Source organism: Notamacropus eugenii, chromosome 5 (genome assembly GCF_028372415.1).
Source record: "Notamacropus eugenii isolate mMacEug1 chromosome 5, mMacEug1.pri_v2, whole genome shotgun sequence".
NCBI classification, from domain to species: domain Eukaryota; kingdom Metazoa; phylum Chordata; class Mammalia; order Diprotodontia; family Macropodidae; genus Notamacropus; species Notamacropus eugenii.
In genome coordinates this window covers 188,320,273-188,346,756 of record NC_092876.1, presented here as the reverse complement: position 1 = coordinate 188,346,756, position 26,484 = coordinate 188,320,273, and the positions used below count along the sequence as shown (strand labels likewise).

Here is a 26,484-nt window from a genome sequence, read left to right as displayed (position 1 = left end):
GTGGTAATTCAGTATGTATCCTAGGAAAGGGAAAAGGTAACAATCCACACACAAGCCTTATATATCCAAATACAAATTATTAAAGGAGATTTTCTAAAACAAACTGAGGCCTCAGACATGTGGAATGCTGTAGCTATCCATGTTTGCACAAATTTTTGGGGTAGTGATGTGGCACCTCCCTAGAAGGCTTTGCAGATTTCCTCTTTTTGTACTAGAAGGGTTCCATCTATGATTTGTGATGTTCCTTTGTTTTTGTGGGGTTCCACAGTGGTAAGCGATGAGGAAGCAAAGCATGCTATCTGTTAATCTGTGTTTCCAGATCTTCAGTTGCGTTTTTTAAATATTGTAATAAGTTGAAGAGTCAAAAGACTGGTGGAAGGGAAAATGGAAGAGACTCTGGCTCAACCCATAGATGATTTGGGGCCTGCTCCTAGAGATTCATGTTCCCCTACATATGTGATTATAGGCTTATATAAAGAACAGAGGTGCCACAGATTTTTAATGTTTTAAGTGATTGATTTAGGTCTTAACATCTCTTGAACTAGACTCTAGACTCTAAAACATGCTACAGGAATGATGCATAGGTTAGCATTCACTTACGGTCTTTTCTTTAATACTTTGAGGTATCTTATACCAGTGAGACAGATCAACAGATAAGACCAAAGACTAAAATAGGTACTAATACAACTAAATAACCTTTGAGGTCTCTTCCAGCTCCAAACCTATAATCTTTAATCTTATATAAAAAATGTATAATACAACTGGTAAAACTGAATAGTGAGGAAAATAGTCATTGTTTAATAAATGTTATTGGGAAAATTATGCAGTAATATAGAAGAAAATTAAATTCATACAATCAAAAGTTCCATTAATTAATTGCTTAAATGTTAAATCAGTAAATGAAACAGTTGGGGGAAAAAACCAGAAGCACACTTAACCAAAATGTGGAGAAATAAATTTGTGTAACTGAAGCATTAAAAAAAAATTATCTTAACAAGGTTGATGTGTTTAGTTATCTTAAAAATAAGACTTATACAGCAAATATCAAAACTAAAATAAAAGCAACAGAGTAGGGGAAGGATTCATGCTGACTGTAATGGATAAAAGACTCCAGAATTTACATGAAACAGAAGTAAGTCTTAAAGAAAAGTACCCTGTCTCAAATGGACAAACGGTCAAAGTATATAAGCAAATAGTTAAGTATGTTTTAGTGGGAACAACACAGGCTCTGAAGTCAGAGGACATAGGTTCAAATAGTGCCTCTGACACTTTCATTGTAACCACAGCAAATCACTTAGGTTCTATTTATGTTAGATAGTCCCTCAGATTCCTCCTCTTTAAATTGAGGAGATTAGACTAGATGGTCTCTGAGGTCCTTTTCACTTATAAATCTATAATCCTATGAAAGAAGAGCATACTAAATATTTGGGGAAATCTACATTCGCACTAATAATTGAGGAAATGCTAATTTAAACAACTATGAGGATTAATTAAGATGAATATAAATGATAAAGTCCAGTGGTTAAGGATAGCTGTGGGGAAATGAATATATTCACTGTTGACATCAATTTAGATTAGAATTAATCTTTGCTAAAGAGTAATCACATGAAAATTTTAATGCTCATGCATATTGTTTGATTTCTTAAGTGAAGTATTTGGTGTATTTCACAAGAAAATATTTTTAAAGAGAGCACCTGTTTTTAAAACATTTGTATTTGTTCTAAATGTTATAAGAAAAAAACTGGAAAAAAATACAACATTTGGGAACGAGTAAGCTATGATACACATTTTCAGAAGTGCAATATTATGTTGCTATAAAAGAATAAATTTAAGTATGCAAATTTTTTGAAATGTCATGAATCTTGAGTTGTTACATTGATATTAGTGTTGCAAGAATACGTTTTTGTGAAAGAAAATTTCACAACTGTTGTTACTTAAGCATACTTGAAATAACCATGTTCAGTTTTTTTCTATTTTTTTGTAGTCTTTTTTGCAAGTATCTATATTTTAATATTACATTTATAGCTGATTTAATCTTAGGATGAAAAATTAACAATTCTTCTCCTCTTTTAGTTCTTTTTATCTCAATCTGACGAGGAACGTTATGAAAAGGAAGAAAGACCTGAAGTACAACAAGAAATTTTGAAAAGGGTAGCAAAAGAGTTACCTGTCTATACTTTGACTTCAACAAGATGTAAGCAAAACAGATATTTAGTTTTCATAATATCTCTTCAGCTGTATTCACTTCCATAGTGAGATATATTGACATATATTATATTGTGGCTAAATGAGTATTGGGGTGTTCACAAACAGTATTCTGTTAATCATCTATTTATAATGAGTCATTGGTAACTTTTCTTGCAGTCCCATTTTCCTACTTTCCCTTTCCCTCAATGCCAATACTATTTTCATCTGTTTTTAAATAAAAATATTGAAAATGTCCATTTATCAATATGCATTAAAAAGGAAAACCTCAGTGATCTGTAACTTGTTGTTGATATTAATAATAGCTATCATTTATATAGCACTTTATAAATATTGCCTTAGTTTTTCTTCTCAACAACCCTGGGTGGTAGGTGCTATTATGATCCCTCTTTTACAGATAAAGAAACTGAGGCAGACAGAGGTAGATGAGATCGGAGTATACTCAAGACTTGGGGGATAGCTTAGGCTGAAGGTTGGAGACTGGCAACAGCATACCAAGACCAGAGAATAAATGAATGAAGAATCATTTATTAAGCACTTACTATATGCCAAGTACTGTGCTAAGTGCTGGGGATAAGCTAAGCACTTAGCTGGGGATCCAAAGTCAAAAATAGAAGTTTCTCCAGGATAACAAGGCAGTTGTCAAGGCTTTGCAGAGAGATAGCTGGAGAGAATGGAGTAGAATGACATAGTGGGCTAAGACTTTCTTGAAATAGTGGTCTGGGAAAGGCTGTCATCAGCTATGATAACAAGGCTCCTGGAAAGAAATTTCTCTAGGATGGCAAGACTTTTGAGGAAGTGGCCAGAGAGTACAGAGTGAAGGAAAACTTAACAGTCAGTTTGGATGAAAACAGTCCATTTAAAACTTTATTATTTTATACTACCGCCTGGAAAGTTTGCTTGGAGTCAACTTGTAGAAGACCTTAAATGTCAAGATAAGGAATTGATATTTACTGGTTGTGTATTGCAGTTGCTACATAACAGAAACAGCAGGGGACCCCTGAAGGGCCTTTGTTTTGGTTTTGTTTATTTGTTTTTTGAGCAAGGAAGTGATTTCATCAGTGAAAGGATGATTTGGAGAGGGAGAAGACTGAAGGCAGGGAAACTAATTAAGAGGATACTGTTATCGGCCAAGTGAGAAGTGTTGGGGTTCTCTAAAGTGGTGGTGCTTGCTTGAGTAGAAAAGAGGGCATGAGGCAATTGATTGTAGTGGGTGGGTTGAGTTTTCAGTCTTGATGACTGGGAGGATGATGGTGTTGTCAAGCGGAATAATGAACTAAAGAAAGTCAGATTTAGGAAGAAAGATAAATGTGGTTATGGATGCCTTGGGTTTGAAGTACTGACAGGATATTCAAGTAGAGATACCTAGCAAGCATTGGAGATGTGGGACTGGAGTTCAGGTTACAGATTAAGTCTGTATTCATGGATGTGTGGAAGTCATACTCGTAGGAATGTAGGAATGGATTAGATTGCCAAAGGAGAGTATAGAAAGAAAAGAGAAGAGGGTCTGGGAGGACACTGTCACTTAGGGAGTAGGAAGAAGATGATAAACCAGTGAAAAAGAGAAAGAAGAAATGATAGATAGGTAAGAGGAAAACCAGAAGAAAAGAGTATTGTCTGGCAGTACTGTCTGGCAGAAGCCAGAGAAGGAAGAAGTATCATATCCATAAGGAAATGGTTATCAGCGTTGAGGGCTATAAAAAAGTAAAGGAGATGTCTTGCTGAGATGGCTATGCAAATGGAGCAGCCAGCCCCCATTTCCCATACACCTACTCCACCAAAACTTGAAAGACTACAGTAAATGACTTCATCCACTGCAGAATTACACAAAAAGTCAAAAGGAAGCCCATGGGTAATAGGAAAGGAGGCCACCATCAAAATCAGGGCCAGTGCAGGCAAACAAAGCATAGCCTTTCAGCAGGATCAGAGACTGTCTAGAGATACATATAGCCTGCAGACCTTCGTACACAGGAGTAGCAAGAACAGGAGGGTCCTCCAGGAAGTCCCCCAGTGATAAAACACAGTGGAGACTTTGAAGGTAATTGGGAGTAGTAGCAACCAGTTAAGCATGGTAGCACTGAGACTGAGACATCCCTGGGAGCCCTACCACTCTGTGCTGAGATACCATTGAGTTCCCCTGAAGATTCAGAGATCTGAACCGCAATGATCCCAGGAGGACTGAACAGAGGGCCACATAAGAACCCTGGTGAACCAGCATGAGACCACACCTACCTAAAAGGACATACAGGGATGGAGCCTAGCCCTGGCACAAAGCTGCAATTCAGGAACTAATGCTGGAGAGTAAATTGAAAAATATAATGGCCACTATGAAGAATTAATGTAGATCCATAGATATTTAGAAATTCAACATAGGAGAAGAGAATAACTCCCTAATAATTACAAGCAGATAGTCAAAGGAAAAAATGGATTTCCAAAAAAAAGGACTACATAAATATCTAGAAGAAATTAAGAAAAAGAAATTTTTCATGGGAGAAAAGCTCAGGATGAGAGAATTGGAAGGTGAATAATCAGCTTAGAACAGAAAGTAGTAAACATTACCCAGGTACCAATTCCCGAAAAGCTAGAATAAATGAAACAAATCAGTTACTCCATGAGACATCAAAAAATATCAGAACAAAATAAAAGAATAGAAAAAAATTGAAGATAGTATATCTTCAATATATCAGAAACAACTTACTGGAAAAACAGGTCAAGGAAAGATAATTTAAGAATCACTTGATTCCCTGGAAACTGTTTTCTAAAAAAAAAAATTTTTTTAAAAGCCTGAACATTTCAAGAAACTAGAAATGAAAATTTTCACATGTATAGGACCAGATGTCAAAGCAAAGATAGAAAAGAATACACTGATCACCTCCTGAAAAGAGTCTAAAAAGGAAACGTCCCTAAAATGTCAGAATCATTCAAAGCTTTAAAAATCAAAGGAAAAAAATACATTCAGCCAGAAAAGAATTCAGGTATCGAGGAACCACAGTTAGAGTTACACAAGACCTAGCAGCTTCTAATTTAAATGAGAAGTAATCTTGGAATACAACATTCTAAAAGGCATAGGCTTACAGCCAAAAATTACTTACCCTGAAAAGCTGAATATAAACTTAGAGAGGAAAATGGATGTTTAATGGAGTAGAGGACTGTATCACCAAGGCAGTATTCACAGCAGTCGCAAAGTATAACAGACTCTCCATATAGAAGGGAGAAGAAAAACATTTATTTAGACACCAGAAAGCCGAATCCCAAAAGCAGAAAGCAAAATCAGTCATGGTAGCCAAGAAGTTAATATACATTAGCACTGCAGGGGGCAAATCCATTCCCAAGTCCTGTCTCTCTCCCACCCCCCCTACACACACACCCTTCCCACAAACACTCACAAACCTAGCTGTGCCTGCTTGCCTGTGTCCTTCCCAGCTCTAACTAACCTGACCAACTTCCTCCCAGTTCTGTTCCACCCTTTCAGCAAAGCTCCTCCTACCCCTCATGACTTGGGCTTCCATGTGATTTAAGCATGTCACATGGACCTGTTAATGAATGGGGTAAAGATTTTCCCATTTCAGTTACCTTTACAAGGATTTGCAAGTATTTGTGATGAAAGTATCAGAACTGCATTAAGAACTTTGAAATGCAAACAGAAGTCAAAAGAAATCTAAAACAGGCAAGTTTATTTGAGCCATCAAAAGGAGCTATAGGAGTATGCAGTGCTAACATTCTAATGTTGGGGGGAGGGGGAGAAATAAGCTTCTGGGGCAGCAGCAAGTGATAAGACTCAGGACAGTATGAAAGCCCAAGATAAGAATAATGCTTTTCTTAAGTTCCATACTAAATTCAGTAATTAATTCTCTGACAAAATAAACCTCTGTAACCCTCAGCTATTAACAGGCTTTCAATAATTGTAACCCCTACAGGAAGCATATGGACTATGTTATATACAGTTAAGATACATTTCTATTGCCAAATCCATGATGTGGACATTTGTGTCCTAACAGAAAGAACACTTGCACTTCAAGAGAGCTGGGTTCTAGGCTCAACTTTACCACTGCGTTGCTATGTGACCACTGACAGATCATTGAACCTTCCTTAGCTTCAGTATTTTTTTCTTTCTTTTTTTCGTTAATAGTATTTTTTTCCCAATTATGTGTAAAAATAGTTGAGTTCCAAATTTTTCTACTTCTCTCTCTTCCCTCCTCCTTCCCCAAGACATCAAGCAGTCTCATGTAGGTTATACAAGTACAATTGTGTAAACCCATTTCCATATTGGTCATGTTGTGAAAGAAGAATCAGAACAAAAGGGAAAACCACAAAAAAAGAGAAAAATAACAAAAAAGTGAAAGTAATATGCTTCACTCTGCATTCAGGATCCATTGTTCTTTCTTTGGATATGGTTAGCATTTTCCATCCTGGGTCTTTTGGAATTGTCTTGGATCATTGTATCGCTGAGAAGAGCCAAGTCTTTCGTAGTTGATTATTGTGCAAATGTCGCTGATAAACATGTACTGGTGTTCTCCTGGTTCTGCTCACTTCACTCTAGCTTCAAAGTATTCTTAAGTGTAAAATGAACAGATGAATTTGAGTGTTCCTAAGGCTCTTTCCACCTCTTAATATCCTTTTATTCGTTTGTGATAAATTCTGAGTTAAAAGTAATTTGTTCTATACAGTATTTTGTCTTGTTTTTAACAGTCTTCTTTACTCTTGAATTTAGTAATCAGATATTGTGAAAAATGTCAGCTGATTAAGCCTGATCGATGTCACCACTGCTCTGTATGTAACAAGTAAGTAACTTTGATCAGCAGTTTTCATTCTCACTGAGCATGGCACTGGAATTTTTATCAAAGGGGAAAAGCTAATGTTACAAATGTACTGAGTTTAACATTTATACTATAGTTCTAAAAGTTTGCAGTCACTTCTCAAGAAGTACATATTACAATTGTTTGTTCTGAAGAGTAGAGAAAGGTCTTTCCATGAGCTATGTCATTCCCATCACCTAAGACTTCTCAAACGTTGTACCTTGATTTGTGCTTAATAACTTTAGTTCAGCCCTCCAGGCTAGTGTCCAAAAAAGCAGCAGTGAGCATACTGTAATAATCTGACTTTTGAGAAGGCTTTTCAGTCTTCTGAGAGTAAGAAGAGTTCATAGTGGACAAGTTGGCACATCGTATCCAATGTTGAGGTTAAGGTATAACAAATCATGTGCTAATTCATTTGGTCATTTCCCTCAACTTATTTTCTTATTATTAATGGCAATTTTTGTTTATAATGGTAACTCATGCCACCATTCACCCTTCCATATCCCTTTGGGTAAACCATAACTTTAATTCTTCAGACCCTATAGTATTTCATATAAAAAAGAAGGGCTATTCAAGTACCTTTGAAATCTTATGTATCTGTTTTAAATGAACTCATCCAGTTCTTTTTTTAATTCCAAAAGAGAAATTCTACCCTATACTTTCATTAGTTTGTAAACAGCTCTGCCCTATACTCATAGTAGTTTTTACTGTGGTTTTCCTTGTTTGTCTTAACTACTGTTAACCTGGGTTGCAGTTCAGAATTTAGCCTAAAGACTAATGCTCATTGAACCCTGTCTCTCAGTTTTCCTAGAGGATACCTTGCTCTCCTGACCATGGCTGTTGGTCAGAATGTTGAACTTTATATAAAGTAAAGGAAGCTTAGAAGATGTTGATTTGTTCAAAGAAATTAAATTCCACTAAATTTATAGCCTTTTTTTAAAAAAATTCTGTCCCACATTTAGATACAGCAAAATATGACTAAAGCAAATAAACTAGCTCTACAAAGCCAGGCAGTTTAGTTTCCCAACCAATAAAGTCAATTTACAAGTTTTGCCTTGTCAGTGAAGCTTATACCTCTAGAAATAAACTTGTAAATTTTAAGAACAGTTGGGTCTCAGATAAATTATTAAAAACTTAACATTTGTACAGTTTTAAATATTCCTAATTCCACAGGAAAATGCTTTAAAATAAATTTTATGCCCTGTAGTGGTTTCACTCATGTGTCTTTTAAAACTTCAGTGCTAAGACAATACAAAATCTCTAGTCTTTTACTGGTCTCCCTTCTTAGGTCTCTCTTGTCTCTATTCCATCTTCTACTCACCTGCCAGGGTGATTTTTCTAAAGCATGGGTCTGACCTTGTCACTCCTACCACCTGCTTATTGAGCTCCAGTTTAGCTTCCTATTACTTTCAGGATCAAATATCAACTCCTCCATTTGATGTTTAAAGCTTTTCATAAGGTGCCTTCCTACATTTCTAGTCTCACTCCCATGTACTTGGTGATCCACTTGTTCTTTGAACATGACACTACATTTCCTGTCTCTCTGCCTTTGCCCTGACTGTTACCCCTTCCCATGCCATGCATGATATGCGCTGTCCCTCAACTCAGCCTTAGTTTCTCTGACTTCCTTCCAGATTCCACTCAAATCCCACTTCTGCAGGAAACTCTTCTTGGTCCATCCACCCAACTCTGCTTTCCCCCATCCTCTTCTCCTGGCAAGTTGCTAGTGCTTTCCCATTTTGGATTCATTTATACTAGATATATATACAAGAGTATATACCCTAGTCGTTCACATGCTGTATCTCCCATTAAAATGTAAGCTCCTTGAGGGCTGCAACTGATTTTATTCATTAGTCCTGAGTCAATGCCCATTGATTGAACTATTGGTTTGATTCATATCATATTTACATTTGCCCTTGGCTTATCACCCTCCACCATGTTATAATAGTCTTGACAACCAAAACATGATATTATTAGGATCATAGATCTAGAATGAGAAGAAACTCCAAAGGCAATAATAAATAATAGTCCAACCTCTTCATTTTATAGATAAGGAAACCTAGGTCCAATGTGGTTAAGTGATTTGCCAAGATCATATACACAGTAATCACCAGAAGTAGGATTTTAACCCATGTCCTCTGACTGCCAGAGCCTCTTCCTCTGTACCATTTTGAGGTGTAGATCATTTTGTATGCGCAGAACCTACCATACAGTGTTTGCTGAATATTATTCACCTGAGAAAGTTTTATATATCCTATTGCGACAAAAATACCTGATTGTAATGGTCTTCTTAGATAAAATTCTAAAGAAAAAGTTTTAAGTATATAGGAATGTAGAAATGGAAATGGAAATGGAATTTTATTGTACTTTTTTCCTTAGGTGTGTTCTTAAGATGGATCATCATTGTCCTTGGTATGTATGAAAAATACAAAAACCTTTTTTGGTGGGGAAAGGAGGAAGTCCTAAATTTTTAAATGATTCTTATTTCTTTTTTTTACTAAAAAATATACATTATTCATATAATCTCTCTACATCATCAATAATATATTCTGAAATCATTCTTATAACTAGATTATTTAAGATTTGAGATGTGGTACTATTATTCTGTGTGGATAGGTTTATTTACTAGCTCAGTAATCTAATTTTCTTATTTGTTGTCTCTTCCCTTGGTTTAGTGTAATTTTACTGTATAATCTTCTTTACTTTTCCTTTTTTTCTTTTAAATATGTATTGATATCTTTAGCTCTTTATATTACAACCATTTATCTCCTTTACTTTTCCAGGGTGAATAACTGTGTGGGATTTGCTAACTACAAATACTTCCTGCTGTTTTTATTTTATTCGCTTTTATATTGTATTCTGGTGACCACAACAGTTTTAGAATATTTTATAAAATTCTGGACGGTAAGTTTGTTAAAATCTTAAATACCATAGAGTTGTTTTCATTAAGCTATTATGTTCTTATAATATTTTAAGGATTAAACATTTGACTCAGTATTAATGTAAGAGCTTATTAATCAGTTTCTACTATTCAAAATTTTTGATGAGCCAGATGGAATGAGGGGACGTTTGAATACTCCTTGCTCTCTGTTGCCACTTCTAGGTCCTTCCCCTACCTGCAGCATTCAGTAACATCTCCTTTGAGGTGCATGCAGTCTCTTATCTATCACCCAATCAAATCCCTGGTAGCTGTTGTCTACAGACCTTTAGGTCACTCCCTTTCCTTCCTCAACAATTTCAGTATCTGATTCACAATTTTTCTCTCCTCCTCTACTTTTGTACTCATATTAGAGGACTTCATCATATATATTGATTCTCCCTCAAACACCCTAACCACTCAGTTCCTCAACCTTCTCATTTCCCATGACCTACTTTTTCACTCTACCACAGCCACATATAAAGATGGTAATGTCCTTGATCATGCCACAAATGCAATACCTCCATGTTCAAGAATTCCCACATCCCCTTATCTAACCATAATCTATTGACTTTTCACCTCTTCCTCTGCCTTCCCTTTCCAAACCCTACTCTTCATTCATAGTGTGACCTCTAATACTTGACCTTGGGTCATTTCCATGCCATTCCCCTCTACACTAGCCACTCATTCCTCTTTTCCCCATATTAACCCATTGATGAGCTAGTTCAACTTTTCACTGTCCTCTCTGGAGTTTTTGATCCCTTATCAACTGATCAAGCCTTAACGTTGGATCATTCTCACCATTGACCTTGGTTCCTGTATACTTGCTACTGAACACAGGTGGAGAAAATCACTCAATCATTCTGATTGGGCCTATTACAAATTTATTATACAATCTCAACCAGACCCTCACTACTGCTAGATGATCTAACTATGCCTCCTTTATCAGCTCACCATCCCATCCTCAACAATGGCTTTTCCAAACTTTTTCAACCCTCCTCAAACCTCCCATGGCTTCCCTTCCCCCCACTCTCTCAACTTTTCCTCCTATTTTACAGAAAAACATCGCCATGAGCTGCTGCTTCTACCCACTTCCTTATTTCATCATTCAGATACCATTTGCCACTGTCATCATTGTCCAGCATTAACGAAGTGACTTTACTCCTCTACTTGTTCAAGTAATCCCATTCCATCCCAACAGCTTATAGCCCCCTGTCATCACTTACCTTCAGTGTCTCTCTCCATTGGTTCTTTTCCTATTGCCTACAAATATACCCAAGTTGCCCCCATCCTCAAAAAACTCTCCCCTTAGTAAAAAGATTTGTTCTATAAAACTTGGACTCAGTCATAAGACTGCACCCAAGGACTTAAAAGGCCACATGTGGCCTTGAGGCCCCAGGTTCCCTACCCCTGCATCTAACCACAGGTTTGCCTCTCTGTCTCAAGTCTCTGTCTTGGGCCCTCTTCACTTTTCTCTCTATCCTACTTCACTTGATATTTTATCAACTTATGGTGTAATGGATAGAGCATTGTACCTGGAGTAGGGAAATAGTAAGGCGTTCAAATCTAGCCTCATATCCTTGTTACTGTGTGACCCTGGGCAAATCATTTACCTTTTGTTTGTCTCAGTGTCCTCCTCAACTGGAAAATGAAAGTAATAATAACACCTGACTCACATGGTTGTTATGAGAATTAAATAAGATAATATTTGAAAAAAACATTTAGCACAATACCTGTCACATAGTAGGTACTATTATGTAAATATTTATTACCTTCTCCCTTCACCCTCATCATCTCCTATGGATTTAATGGTGATTTCTATGCTAATATTTCTCAAATACACCTGTCATGCCCTAACCTCTCTGCTGACCTCCATTCTCACATCTCCAGCTTTCGGGCATCTCAAAACTTGGATGGTCAGTAGAAATCTTAAACTCAACATGAATAAAACTGAATTTATTATCTTTCCTCTTATACTTTCTTATGCCTCTAAACTTTCCTATTACTGTCAAGAGTACCACTATCCTCCCAAGTTTTCCTCAATTTCTCACTATCTCTTACCCCCTATATCCAATGTCTTACCAATGTCTATGAATTTCACCTTTGCAATATCTTTCAAATATACCCCATTCCCTGAGACTACTCTGATTTAGGCCCTTTTCATGCCTGAATTACTGCAATAGCCTGCTGGTGGATCTACCTGCTTTCAAGTCTTTCCCTACTCCGCTCCATTCTCCATTTGGTCACCAAAGTGATTTTCCTAAAGCTTGGGTCTGAACACGTCACCCCCACTGCCCTATACTCAATAAACCCTTGTGGCTGCCTGTCATCTTCAGGGTCAGATACAAAATCTGTTTGACTTTCAAAGCCCTTCATAACCAACCAACTCTCCTCCCCACTCCTAACTTTCTTATACTTTACGCCGTATTACGTGCTATTCAGTCCAGTGACATTGACCTTCTTACTGTTCCACAAAAAAGATACTCCATCTCTTAGCTCCAAGCATTTCCTCTGGTTGTCCTTCCATGCCTGGCATGTTCTTTCTCTGCCTCCTGGCTTTCTTCAGTTCCCAGTTATAGTCCCATCTTCTTCATTAAGCTTTTCCCAACCCCTCTTAATTCTAGTGGCTTCCTTTTCTTAATTTCCTTCTTTGTACAGATTTATTTGTTTATTGTATCCACCACTAGATTGTGAGCTCCTCTCAAGCAAGGACCATCTTTTGCCTCTTTTTGTGTTTTGCCCTATTGTGTTCACAGTGCTTGTCACTTAGTAGGTGCTTAATGAATGCTTATTTGCCGACTGATTGACCTTTGTATTGTCATAGATTTTTACGCTAATTTACGGCAGATATTCTTTTAAGTGTTCTAAACTGTTTTAAAGCATAGTCAAGCATTGTTAAGCATTGTTATGTTATCTGTGTGCTGATAATTAACATGATAATTATAAGCATTTATACTTTCCATTTATTTAGGGTACTGTCTCAGATTAGTCCAAATTAATATACTTTTCATATATTTGCAAATGACAGAAAAACTACTATTTGAACCAAAACTTCTGCATAAAAACTAATAACATTAACTGTGTTAGTAGACATGATTACTTTGTCAAAGATAAACTATAGGAACTGATCTTTGTCTGCTCTCTTTGTTTTTCCTAGCTCTAACCAGAAACTAAGCAAATAAGTAGTTATTTAAAATTTTTTCTCTGTATAGCACTGTTTTTCTCTGTTTAAACTGTTAGAAAATGAGCCTTTCTTTAGAATCAGAACTCTGAAGCTAAATGGAACTTTAAAAGTCTGTTACTCCATCTCTGTTGACATGCGTAATTACAGGTATTCTCTAATTTAAACCTTGAAGCTTTTTATACATATTTACAGATGACTAAAAATATTATTAGTGTACTTTAAAATGCCTTTAAAATATTATTAGTGTTTAAATGTGGATCTCAATATAGCTAATAAGTTCCTGCCCTCAGCACAGTATTTGGCATATTAATAAATGCTTATTATTAAACATTTATATAAATATTTAATTCTTTATGTAATATAATTTACAAGACAACCTGTAATTTTTTTAAAAATATATTTTGTTCCTCTAAGATGTCTCAGTCTACATTGAATTTGTACAATTCTGCTAGTTATACACTTCTCTCACTTCATGCCCTGATTTACTTAATTTTCATGTGATAGCTGATGATAGCCAGCATATGCATATCATCTACCATGTGCCAGGCAATGGGCTAAGTACTTTATAGATATTATCTCCTCTGATCCTTGCAACAGTGTTGGGAAGTAGGTGTGCTATTGTTATCCCCATTTTATAGATGAGGAAACTGAGGCAAAATACGGGTGAAGTGAATAATTGCCAAAGTGAAATTCCTAAAGCACAGATCTGGTCATATCATTCCCATGTTCAGAAATGTCTAGTAGCTACCTAATGCCTCTGTGACAAAGTCCAGACTCAACGTACTGCATCTAAGGCCTTTAACAATTTGACTGTGGTCTGCATTTCCAAGCTTATAGCACAATTAGAGCTAGTGACAAATGTGGTCACAGAAACAACTTTTATTAAGTGGCTAGCCATTGTGGTAGGCACTAAGAATATAAAATGTAAAAAAAAAAAAAAAGAAAAAGAAAGTCCCTGCCTTTAGTGAGATCAAAGTTCCAGAGCCACAAACTGAATTAGCAAAAAAAAATTTTTTACTATCTGGTCACCAACAAACATTATTCTCCCACATAATAATTAGAAATTGGGTAATTAGAGCACAAGAAGAAGATGTATTTCTTTTGCCTTGGTCCCAGTTTGATATTTGTGTTCCATTTGAGCCAATGCTGTTACTTTATGTTCCACAAGACTTGGTATTTTTTTTCTTTTTTAAAAATTCATTTAGTATTTTTTTTCCCCAGGTACGTGTAAAAACAGTTTTTAACATTCATTTTTAAAACTTTGAATTCCAAATTCTCTCCCTTCTTCCCTCCCCATCCCTTCCTCATTGAGAAGACAAGCAATTTCATATGTTATACATGTATATGTGATGTGTGTGTGTGTATGTGTGTGTGGTTTGTAAAACATATCCATAATAGTCATGTCCTTCATTTGCAGTTGATTCTAGATTGAGGCAAAACAGTCCAGTTTCCTTTAACTTCTGAACCCCCTACCCAGTTATTTGTTGTCTTTAAGTTAAAAATGTCTTGTCAGAATGTACTGAGACAATACGAATCCCTATGAGTCTGCTGTGGGAAAAAAAGGGTTAGAGGTACTTGTAACATTGAGATGCTTTTAAGACACCCAGGATTAATACGTCTCCATGATGTACAACTTTGGAAAGGAAAACATAGACTAAAAAGAAACTCAAAAAAAATAAAGTTTAAAAAAAGTATGCTTCAATTTGTATTCAGACACCATCAGTTCTTTCTTTGGGGATGGATAGCACTTTTCATCATAAGTCCTTCAGAGTTGTCTTGGATTGTTGAATTACTGAGAATAGCTAAGTCATGCACAGATGATCATTTTGCAGTATTTCTGTTACTTTGTACACAGTACATTTCACTTTATATCAGCCCATGCAAGTCTTTCTAGGTTTTTCTGAGAGCATCCTGCTCATTATTTCTTACAATAGCATTCCATCATAATCACATACCACAACTTGTTTTGCCATTCCCCAATTGATGGGTATCCCTTCAGTTTCTAATTCTTGACCACCACAAAAAGAGCTGCTGTATTTTTGTACATATAAGTCTTTTTGGTTTTTTTTTATTTCTTTTGGGATATAGACCTAGTAGTGGTATTGCTATGTCAAAAGGTATGCATGATTTTATAGCCCTTTGGGCATAGTTCCAAATTTCTCTAGAGAATGGTGGAATCAGCTTTTAAAGAGTTCTAGACATATATTCCTATATTTGGAGGTGACAGTATACTTGCATTCACTCTTGTCTGTTTTTCTTTTATCTGGAAGATTAAGGCAACCTAGTAATCCTTGAATACAATCCAAGTCTTAATAATAATGTTTTCAGGTATTTTTACTGATGTTGGTATCTTAATATATTATCTTTATTTGTACAAGCTTTGCCGCAGGAAATCTACTGAGAATTGTCCAAAGGTAAAATGCATTGTTGATGTAATTTATAAGTTGATCTTGTTAATTTTCATGACTTTTTTCATGACATTTATTGTGCTGTGTATTACTATTTGTCTTAAACAAAGAAAGCCTTATGTAGTTTCCTAATTTGTAAAATTTGAGGAATACCACCAAAAGACCCATGGGTTCAAAAACAATTCCCTCACTGGTGTTCCCTCTGATTCTTCTATTTCATTTATACTTTAACTTAAAATGTAAACATCTTCATTTTCATTCACTGGTAGCTTAGGATTATTTTATTAGATTCTCAAGTCACTTCAAAGTATTGACAGATTTGAGTGTGGGGATTGAAAGTGCTAGACTTGCCCCATGAAAACAAAAAGATGGGGATGCTTGCTAGCCAAGGGACAGTATGAGGTCAGTGAATGCCTGGTATAAGGAGAGGGATTGCTGGAAGGGAATCCTAAAATAAACTTCATGGTTTTGCTTAGGGCAGGTACTAATTAGCAGCATGTATAGAACTTTTGACATAATTTGGGGGGAAAAAATTACTTATACGTGATGTCCCTTCAAGAGTGAATTTTTGTTAAAGGAATTAAATTGATTCCGTGTCATTTTATAATTGATTCTATTCTGTAATTGATCTCATTCTGTATTACCGCCCATTTTGTATGATTGCTCAAGCAACATTTCTTTGTCTCTGCCTATGAACTAAGTTGAGAAGTTCAATTCCACTCTATTTTTGCCTCAAGAAAATATGTTATCTTTATATGTGAATGCCAGGGAGTCTGGTCCACTATCTCTAACCTTGCAGGTGGACTCAAAGAATGAACATTTCTTAGGCGCAGGAATTCAGTTTGCCTTCTGAGTTAAAAGAAAACTTGTTATCCCTCATACCTTCAGCTTCTGGGAAAATAAGATGTTTGGCATAATCTTTAAGTCCTAAAGCTAGCTCTAAGAGATATACTGTCCCTGAATTGTCCTTGTACCGTTAATAATAAATGTAAATAAATAAATGTCTTCTCTCCCTAACAAACCTTTCTAGTTGCCGGGAATCTGCTAACTCAGGTCTCCTAACAACGTCGGCAGTATGCCAGGGGGTCCTGTAAATGAGTCAGGCATTCCTCTATGACAGAAAGGGGTGGATACTAGCTTCACATGGATCCTAGCCTGCTCTTAATGTAACCAGTCACTCTGTCCTCACTTTTATGAGGCTGTCTATCCTGTAGCCAGTTACATTGTCTTCCCTCCTTACCCAACTCTGTGCTGCCCAGAACTGTACTAAAGCTGAGCCCTATCTTGGGGTCTTTGGTCATTATGAGAGACCACTGACCCATTTTTTTGGTTACTGTTAGCCTAACTAATAAATTGATCTTGCTCAGCCTTGTCTTTCAGTTCACCTTAATTGTGTATCAAAGAAATTGTTGAGGTCTTCCATTTGTACAGAAGGCTACTTTTTATTGTTGTTGTTATCACTGTTCATTGATGAAAACTAAAAAACCATGAAAGTAGTTTTAAATAACTAATCCATAGTGGTATGAAATTGTGAACTCTCTTCCATATTCTAGTGATTGAATTTGGACCAACCCACCTTCTTTTGTGCTTTTCCTGCATTTAGAATATGTCTTATTCATATATTCTATTATTTGTATCTGGAATATTTGTTGAAATATTTAAGTTTCTAGGAAGATTTTACCAGAGAATGGTATAAAAGGTATAAATGGAAAATGTATAAAAAGATCAGCCATGCTCTGAACTAATCATTTTTTTCTGTTTCTCCTCAGACCAACTTAAGAAACACCCGTGCACAATTCCACGTCCTTTTTCTTTTCTTTGTGGCTACTATGTTCCTCATTAGCATCCTTTCACTTTTCTGCTACCACCTCTGGCTAATTGGAAAAAATAGAACAACAATAGGTCAGTCGATTAAAATAAAACCATTAATTGCCTAAGTAAATGTCTGTTATGAATTATGTGATGAAGAGAAATCACAACAGGATCATTAAAAAGTCAGTAAAATTTCCAGATTTTTGCCTTATATAGAACTATGAATCAGTTAAAGTATGAATTACTAAATGGTGGGATTAGAATAATGCATTCTAAACCAAAGACAAATGTATAATTAATGTTACAATTAATTTTCTCTGAAAACAGTTAAGAAAATGAAACTCATTTCAAGATTTTTTGTATAAGGTTGAAAATGATTTTTCATTAAAATTTGGAAACTCAACTATTAAAATTAACACTTAACAGTGTTTTGAGTTGGGCATTTTCTAATCACTTGTCTTGAGAGGGCATTTTCTAAACACTTCTATTTGAGAAGATTGGAGAAAGGTAGAGTATTTCTGAATGAGACTTCAGGATCTCTACTTTCAGAAGGTATTTCCATCCCCCAAGGGGAATAAGGAGAAGGACAGGAAAAAGAAATGTTAACAGCAGGGGAAAAAATTAAACCCAGATGAAGCTCTTTGGAAAATGTTTTTATATGGGATTAACAGGTCAGTATCTGATGTTAGTAATTGGTTGGTCTTTTTTATGAATTTTTAGTGATCCTTATGCTTCCTGCCACACTAGGTAGCTAGGAAGAGTGCTTTATAAACCTTTAAAATTCTTTAAATATTAATTGCTACCGTTAATATTACTATTACTTTTATTCCAGTTAACTATCCATGTAAATTTTCATGACCTATGAGCCTAGAACCTAAAAAAAAAGTTTCGCATAATTGAGAATTTTAATAAGATTTGGAAATACAGACCACAGTAGAGGTATGCATGTAAAGTAATTTGTAAACTTATAATATATTTTAGTCAATGTAGATCATCGTGGGCACTCCCTCCAAGTAGGTTTTGCCTCTTCATTTTTTTTTTTTGACTCTCCTTCATGTCTTTCTGTAAATCCTCCACAGAGATTATCTGTGTAAATGTGCAGGCTTTATAGCCAATGTCTATATCTCTATGGTATTATAGAAATATGAACTACTCTGCTGTGTCTGTTTGCATAGATAACTTATCTGTTGTGATGGAGAGGCCTAAAAACATTTTGCATTAAAAAATTCCTCCATTTCTATTTCTATTTTTTAATTTATCCAATCTTTCCTAAATAGAGATCTTTTTTCAATAATATATTTGCTCTAAAATGTTTTTCTTCTGCCATGGTATGGAATGTAACAGGAAAATGTTTTATTGTCAACCTTGTTACAGACAAATATATTGCTTAGTTTCTTGGTTTTATTTTTAACAGAGGCATTCCGTGCACCTGTATTTTTAAATGGGCCTGACAAAAATGGTTTCTCTCTTGGATGGAGTAAAAATTGGAGACAGGTGTTTGGGGATGAAAAAAAATATTGGTTATTTCCCATCTTTACAAGGTAAGTTACTCATCCTGAACTCTGGTCACAAAAGTGGTAGATTTGATGTAATTTCTTTGTTTTTTTTGCTGAAGCGTTAGGACAAATGGGCCTTTGAAACATAGGATGGGAAAAGGGAAGTAAATTTATTTCCTTCATTTAAAGATGTAATATACATCATTTTTCCATTATCTGTTGCTTTGCACCCTGTAAGCCACTACTGAAACAGAGTACCAAGAATTTATTCTAATCTTGAAAATAAACTGAAATATCATATAGTACTGGAGGTTGTACTTAGGCAGTATGTGTATATGTTTGTCCTTCGTTGCCGAAGAAGATCATGCTATCAGAGAAATAATAACATGACTTGCACTTTGTTTTGAGGGAGGGAGGGCTGTGCAGGTCATCAGCGTCACTTCTCCTCTAGAGCCATCTGAGTCCAGTGACCAGATATTCATCAGGATGACTGGAGATGACCCAGGATGAGGCAATTGGGGTTAAGTGACTTGCCCAAGATCACACAGCTAGTGAGTGTCAAGTGTCTGAGGTGAGATTTGAACTCTGGTCCTCCTGACTCCTGCCCTGGTCCTCTATCCACTGCACCACCTAGCTGCCCACTTAGGCAGTATAACATAATGGCAATAGCACTAGAAACCCTGAATTTAAATCCTTACTCTAATGCTTACTGGCTCTGTGACCTTAGACAAGTCACTTAATTTTTATGAGCTTTACTTTTCCTCATCTTTTAAATGGAGACAATAATATTTGTACTCCCTACTTTTCAGGGTAGTTTCAAGGAAAGCACTTTTATAAACATCACAGTGCTATATAAATACGAATTACTACATACTTCATCTGGAAGTTTTCATAAAGTTTGAAAATGTTTATTAAATTTCTTATTATCCAGCATGTTAAAGGAATGGGGTAGTCTACTTAATCAGATAATTAGTTAATGGACAATTGCTACGTATCACACATGAATTAAATTTTTGTAGATAATTAAAATACAATAAAATACATTTGCCTGAAAATTATACAGAATGTAATTTTTAAAAAATTAAGAAAACACTTCAGAATCTTGTGGTGCCTTATGGTCATCATAATAAACATCAGTTAAACAATTTCTGTGTTATCATGATCATGTAAAATTCAGATTAAGCTATATCTGTATAACGGTTTTTTGTAATGGATAGAGGGCTGGACCTAGAATCAGGAAGATGAGTTCAAATGTGACCTGAAACAACTATAGTCTGTGTGACCCTTGGCAAGTCATGGTCTACCTCAGTTTCCTCATCTGTAAAATGGGAATAATAGTAGCACCTACTTCCCAGGGTTGTTGTGAGGATAAAATGAGATGATGATTGTAAATCACTTTGCAGACCTTTTAAGTGCTATATAAATACTAGTTACTAATACTGCTGTCCCATAATCAGTGTATCCCTATTTAAAAACGTCTCTTGGTCAATGAAATAGAATTGGGCAGTGTTGTGGATAGCAAGGTGGCACTGTGGATAGAGTGCCAGGTCTGGAGTCAGGAAGACCTCAGTTCAAATCTGGTCTCAGACACTTACTAGCTATGTGACCCTGGGCACATCACTTAACTCTGTTTGCCTGATTTCCTCATCTGTAAATTGCACTGGAGAAGGAAATAGCAACTAACTCTATTATCTTTGCAAAAAAATAAAATAAAAACCCAGAGTCACCAAGAGTCAGACATGACTGAAATGACAGAGGAGCAGCAGGCAATGATGTAGATTTTGTCTTTAACTTTAGATGTGGCCCCTAAAATAATTTAAAGTCCTAATCACTTGAATATTTAATCTCTGAAGTAGTGAACTGATTCTTGAAATGTTCTCAGTTTCCCACCACTTGCTAAAACTTGTAAAAGTACACAGCTCTGTGTTCTTAAAATAAGTGAATAATAGACATATATATTTATAGTATTACATACAAATAATATTACCTAAAATATAATATATTGATATATATTAAATCAGTAATCCACCAAACTCTTTGGTACTTGTTAAAAAAAATAGAAAAGTATAAGAGTGGAACAGAACAGATAAGCATGTAATCATATATATTATTCAGAGTTCAAAAATCCAGCAAACTCAAAGATTTATGGAGAAATGATTATTAGACAAGGAGTATTAGGACAGTTTGGCAGCAGTTAAATCCAGAGTAACATCTTAGACTATAGCACAATAAATTCCAACTTGACAAATGACACTAAATGTAAAAGGTTACATTGTAGGCAGAATGGTATCCTTTATATCTAGTTAGGAGAAGGAATTTTCAACTAAACAAGAAGAGAGGAGAACATGTAAGTTGCAACAATAACAGTTTTGATAATGTGAAATTAAAAAGTTTTTACACAACAAAATCAGGGCAGCTAGGATAAGAAAAGCTGGGAAAATATATAAAATATCTGAAAAGATCGAAGTTAGTATTACTCTGCATTTCTAATATATTGATTCTACAATGTTTATGCTATATTGATTTTTATAATTGAATCTGTATCTTCCTAAAGCCACCTTGCTGTGTCCTTGAGTTGAGCTCAGAAATTTAGCTTTCCCTCTGAGCTAATAAAGGTATAATTAAAAGATAAACTGTTATCTACCATATCTTAATCTTTAAAGACCTACAGACTGATCTGGTCTATTTCCAAAGTTATGTTGTCCATTCTTGCCTGTCTTTGTACAATCAAGGAGGGTCTTATCTCCCTAACAAACTCTCCTAGGAGCCCAGGATTCTGCTATCCCTGGTCCACTAACAGTATTCTTAGAATGTAGATGGGTCCCATTAGCCAAACAAGCATTCCTTAATGACATTGAGGAGTCATTACTAGCCTAATGTGGATATAGTTCTTGATGCAACCAATCATGTTGTCCTCACCCATGATGCTGCTAGTCTCTATAACTAGTTGCATTGTTTTCCCTACCTACTCAATTCTCTTCTTTGTTCTCTTCCATTTCCCAAAACTACATGAAGTCCTACTTCATAGTCTTTGGTCATTGAGGGTGGTCATAGACTCAATTTATTCGTTATTTCTAGACTGATTAATTGATCATACTCAGACCATTGTCTTTCATTTTACCTTTATTTTCAAACATAATATATCTCTGATAAAAGTTTGATGTAGAAAACATTGGGAATTGCTATCAGTGAATAAAAGCAAATTCTATTATTAAAAAGTACATGGTGATCAAAGGACACGAGCAGTTTTACAAAGAAATGTAAATGATCAATAGCCATATAAAAAAAATCAACCATATGAAAAAAATGGCCAAAATCATTCATAAGAGAAATGAAAACCACACGTTATTCCGATTTGATCCGCACAAAAACCTTGTGAGGTAATTGCTTTAATTATCTTCAGTTTAGATTTGCCATGAGTTACACAATATCTTAGTTAGGATTCAAACTTAGTTCTTTCTGACTTGAAAAAAAAAATGCACTTTATAAACATAAGATTTGATTAATGTCTTTTATATTCCTATAGTTTTTTCCATGTATTCTTTCCACTATCCTTCCTGGAGAGACTTTGCATACAGCAAGTGAAATTTTTTAAAGACAAAGGAAAGAAATCAGTGTAACTAACCCCTAAATTAAGAAAGTCCAAAGATATGTTCAATGTGCCATACTCAGAGATCTCCTACCTGAGTAGAGGGGTAGGATGATAGGTCTTTAAATATATGTTCTTTGGAGCCATGCTTCTTTTTAATTTTGTGACATTCATTTTTTACTTTTTTTGTGGTCCTTTGAGTTTACATTGTTGTAGTCATCATATACATGGTTTTGTTGGCCCTGCTTATTTTACACTGCATCACTTCATGTAGGTCTTTATTCTCTGCATTCATCATATTGTCATTTCTTATAGTACAGTAATATTCTGTTACATTCATATACCAAAATTTGTTTAGCCATCCCCCAGCTGATGGGCATTCACTTTGTTTCCATTTCTTTACTGTAACAAAAAACTCTGCTTTAATTATTTTGGTGTAATAGGGATTGACTTCCTTAGGGTATTAGGCCTAGTTGTGGAATCTCTGGAGTCAAAGGGTATGGGCAATAGAGTCACTTTATTTGCACAATTCCAAATTGCTTTTTCTAAAATTGTTACACTGATTTGTGAAATGCTAGCAGTTGTGCTTCACGTTAACAAGGTGTGCATATCTTCCTATCAACCCAACATTGTCTATTCCCATCTTTTGTCATCTTCACCATTTTGCAAAATTCAGAGTTGTTTCAATTTTCTTTTCTCTCCTTGGATTAGGAGCATTCTTTCATATGATTGTTAATAGTTTCCAATTCTTTTGAAAACTATTTGCTCATGTCCTTTGATCACTTATCTATTGAGCAATGACTTTTGGTTGTATATTTTTTTTCTTTCTATTTATCTCAAAGGTAGGCAACAAAACTGATCACTTTAATTTAGTAAAATTTGAAGTAATCACTAATTTTTAATTATGCAGTTTAGGTGATGGTATTAATTTCCCAACTCGCCTCATGATGGAAACAGAACAGGTTGCTGGCACAAACCATCATGAACACACCAGGAGGTGAGTGAGCCTTTCATTTTTTTTGTACATATAAATAATGGGTTGCCTTTCAGTTTTGCAAATTAAGATGGTAGCAATATAAATACACTGAAAGTCAGCTGATTGGTATAGTTGAGGAAAGAGTTCTAGTTGACTTAAATTTTCCTCTTAACTGTGTTTCACCATTTATGTACAGAGTAAACAGCTTTGCACAGATGGTCAAGAATGGTGCTCAAGAACTCTTTCAGGTATTCATGATTGTACTAGTTAATCTTTTATTTATATACAAATATATAGCATTTTATTAAAGTCAGATCTTATGTCTGTTGAACAAAACACCCATAATAGTTTCAGCATTCTTCATAAATATACAAAGTTTAACCAAACATAATAAATCAAGGGAGACAGCATAGTATAGTGGATAAAGAAATCAGGAAGGCCTGAGTTGAGTCATACCTCTGACTCTTGACACATCCTGAGGCAGGTCACTCAACTTCTTATTGTCCCAGTCAACTCTGTAAATTTATAAGCTGCAGAGCAAGTGCCAGTCTGCTTTTGTAGAACAAATTAACTCACTGGGTGTTTCCCAATGAAATCACAAGTCCAGTCCAAATAAAAATACTCCAGTGGATCTTACCAATTTGGAGTTCCCTCCAGTGATAGAAGATCACAATTCATCCAATTCTGCTATCCTTTGCAACTCTTGTCTGTTTCTTCCTGTAAAGTGGGCACTGACCCACCCAATATGCTATAGTTTTCCCTTAATTTCTGTTGACATTTTGAAGGTACCAGTGGAATGCTCTGGCTGTCCACCTGTCACCCCATTCCGCTTGGTCCATGATCAGCCTATCTTCTCTTCCTATCATACCTTCCCTTGATGATGTCTTTGGTTGCTTTCCTTAGAAGTATCTCGTTAGTTATACATTGCATCTTGCATGTAGGTCAGTAGTAGTGGATATTTTCATAGTTATCTTTTTATGGTATCAATAAGGTCCAAGTGTTTTCCAAACCTTTAGTGTCTTCTCTTTCAGGTATTTTGTTTGTCAGTCATTTGGGTGCCCTCAGAATTGTTTCTCTACAGCAGGGATGTACTCCATATACACTTGGTCCACTACAAATGTTTTTTTCATCTTTGTTCTCTTTGGAGTCATTTCTGCTTTCATGTAAGCACACCTCACACTGTGACCTTCAGGTCCAAGTGTGGTGATCCCACTCTGCTTGATGGTAAACAGTTTGTTAGACCAGATATTTTTAAAATATAAGTGACTTGAAGATGACAACTTTTCCTGTTTTTTGCTTACCCAGTACTTAGCACAGTTCCTCACAAATTAAGGGTTTAATAAATGTTTGATTGATAACCATCTGTACATCTGCTTTGCATTTTTCTTCTATTTTTTGTCTTCCCATTTTCATACTGAGATGCCCTGGAATGACTTTACTTAGTTGGGTCTCTGGGCAAGCTTTCTTTAAACTGGTTGTTACGTTCTTCTGCTTCATAAAGCAAGACAGTTCAAAATTGTCCATCATCCTTTTTTTCTTCTTTTCTGAAGATTTTTCAAATTGAGTTTCTATTCTAAACTAACGTTGACTTTGTCTACCATCTCTCTTTGCTTGGCAAGTAGGGCAAATGTTGGCTGAATAAGGAACTCTGTGGGTTCTTTTGTTCTTGTTCTTGGAGCAACCATTTGCAGCCATTAAAATTCTGTATGAAATTATTGTTATCCCTGTCAACAGTATTTCTTATGTCCATTTCCTATTTCTCAGAACTGATTACTTGCTTAAGTAGTTGAGAATTAAGTTGCTTCAATTGAATGCCACATCTCCTTTTTATTATTAATTTATCTTCTTGCTTTTTTAGCAGGTTTGATCTTTGCCTTTTAAGTTGGTAGTCAGAGCTTTCACAGACAGCTTTGCCATATAAAATAGCACATTGTTTCATGTTTGTTAAGATATTTATTGGGGTTTTTTTTTCTGTTTTAGTTGTGCCTGGCACCTGCCCATTCTTTTCTCAAAGATTGTGCCCATTATGTGAACATGTGAGGTTTCTATATAATCTGTTAAGTATTTGGCCTTACTCATTCACTTTTCATGAATTCTACTTTCCTTTATATTCCTCTTGGTCCTCAACTTTTCTCACCTTAGCTTTGAAGTCACCAAGAATGATAGTGATTATTGTTAGAATTTGGAAGGTCTTATCAAGTCATTCATAGAATTTCCCTACCTCTTCATCTTAGGCAAAATATATTGGTACACAAAATGTACTTACTTCCTGAACAGTTGTTTTTTTCCCAAGTTGTACTTAGAATCAATACTATAATATGAGATGGCTAACTCTCCCTTACAATATCAGTTTTTGTACATCCTCTGGATATATAGTATAACCAATTGCTCTCTCTGCCTCTTCTAGGAGTATCTGTGGCCCATCCTTCCATTTAGCTATAGCTTTTTCCTCTGGATTCTTTGAGAGCAAGCATGTCAAGGTTTATTTGATTTCTCTACTCTGGCAATATCTACTCATTAGTACCTGATCAAGGATCTCACATTTCAAGGACCAACCATTAGATTAAAATTTATACAATGCAGTCTAATAATTATGAGTCTTAGCACCCTATTCCACCACTCAGCTACATCACTGCAACCAAAGGGGGCCACAAAGGACATGGGACAAGTTTGGATTTTTTTCTTGGTTCATGTTATTGTACTTCATTATGGTGCAGTGGATTTACAATCAGAAGACCTTGCTTTACCACTTATTGCCCATGTGACCTTAGATAAGTCACCTAACTTCTCTTGTCCTCAGTTCCTCATATGTGCAGTGAAAGGGTAGGATTGATTGCATGGCTCTAAGGCCCTGCTAGCTTTGACATGACCAAAAAGCTCATCACTGAATTGTCAACTTTCTGATAAGGAGCCTTTTTTTTTTTTAATGTCTTTTTTTTTTTATTTTTTAATGTTTAACAATCACTGCCATACAATTGAGATTTTATCCCCCCCACACCTACCCCCCACTACCCCCCTCCCTCCCCATGACTGCATACAATTCTGTATAGGTTCTACATATACTTTCCTATTGAGTATATTTTCACTATAGTCATGCTATG

General features: G+C 35.6%; 1 protein-coding gene across 2 annotated transcripts in view; it reads left to right on the top strand.

Annotated features, from left to right (window-relative positions):
* Positions 1-26,484, top strand: part of ZDHHC20 (zDHHC palmitoyltransferase 20) — a 104,600-nt gene that overhangs the window by 70,400 nt on the left and 7,716 nt on the right. Inside the window, exons 4-11 of one of the 2 annotated variants that reach the window (XR_011967567.1) lie at positions 2,074-2,194; positions 6,917-6,986; positions 9,381-9,413; positions 9,785-9,905; positions 17,280-17,412; positions 18,737-18,863; positions 23,318-23,404; positions 23,580-23,631. Coding sequence is in view for 1 of the 2 variants with exons in the window: in XM_072611710.1 (XP_072467811.1) it covers positions 2,074-2,194; positions 6,917-6,986; positions 9,381-9,413; positions 9,785-9,905; positions 17,280-17,412; positions 18,737-18,863; positions 23,318-23,404 (692 nt within the window). In the remaining variant the exon portion in view is untranslated. The remainder of the gene's footprint in view (positions 1-2,073; positions 2,195-6,916; positions 6,987-9,380; positions 9,414-9,784; positions 9,906-17,279; positions 17,413-18,736; positions 18,864-23,317; positions 23,405-23,579; positions 23,632-26,484) is intronic. The other variant, XM_072611710.1, reaches the window with a different exon arrangement.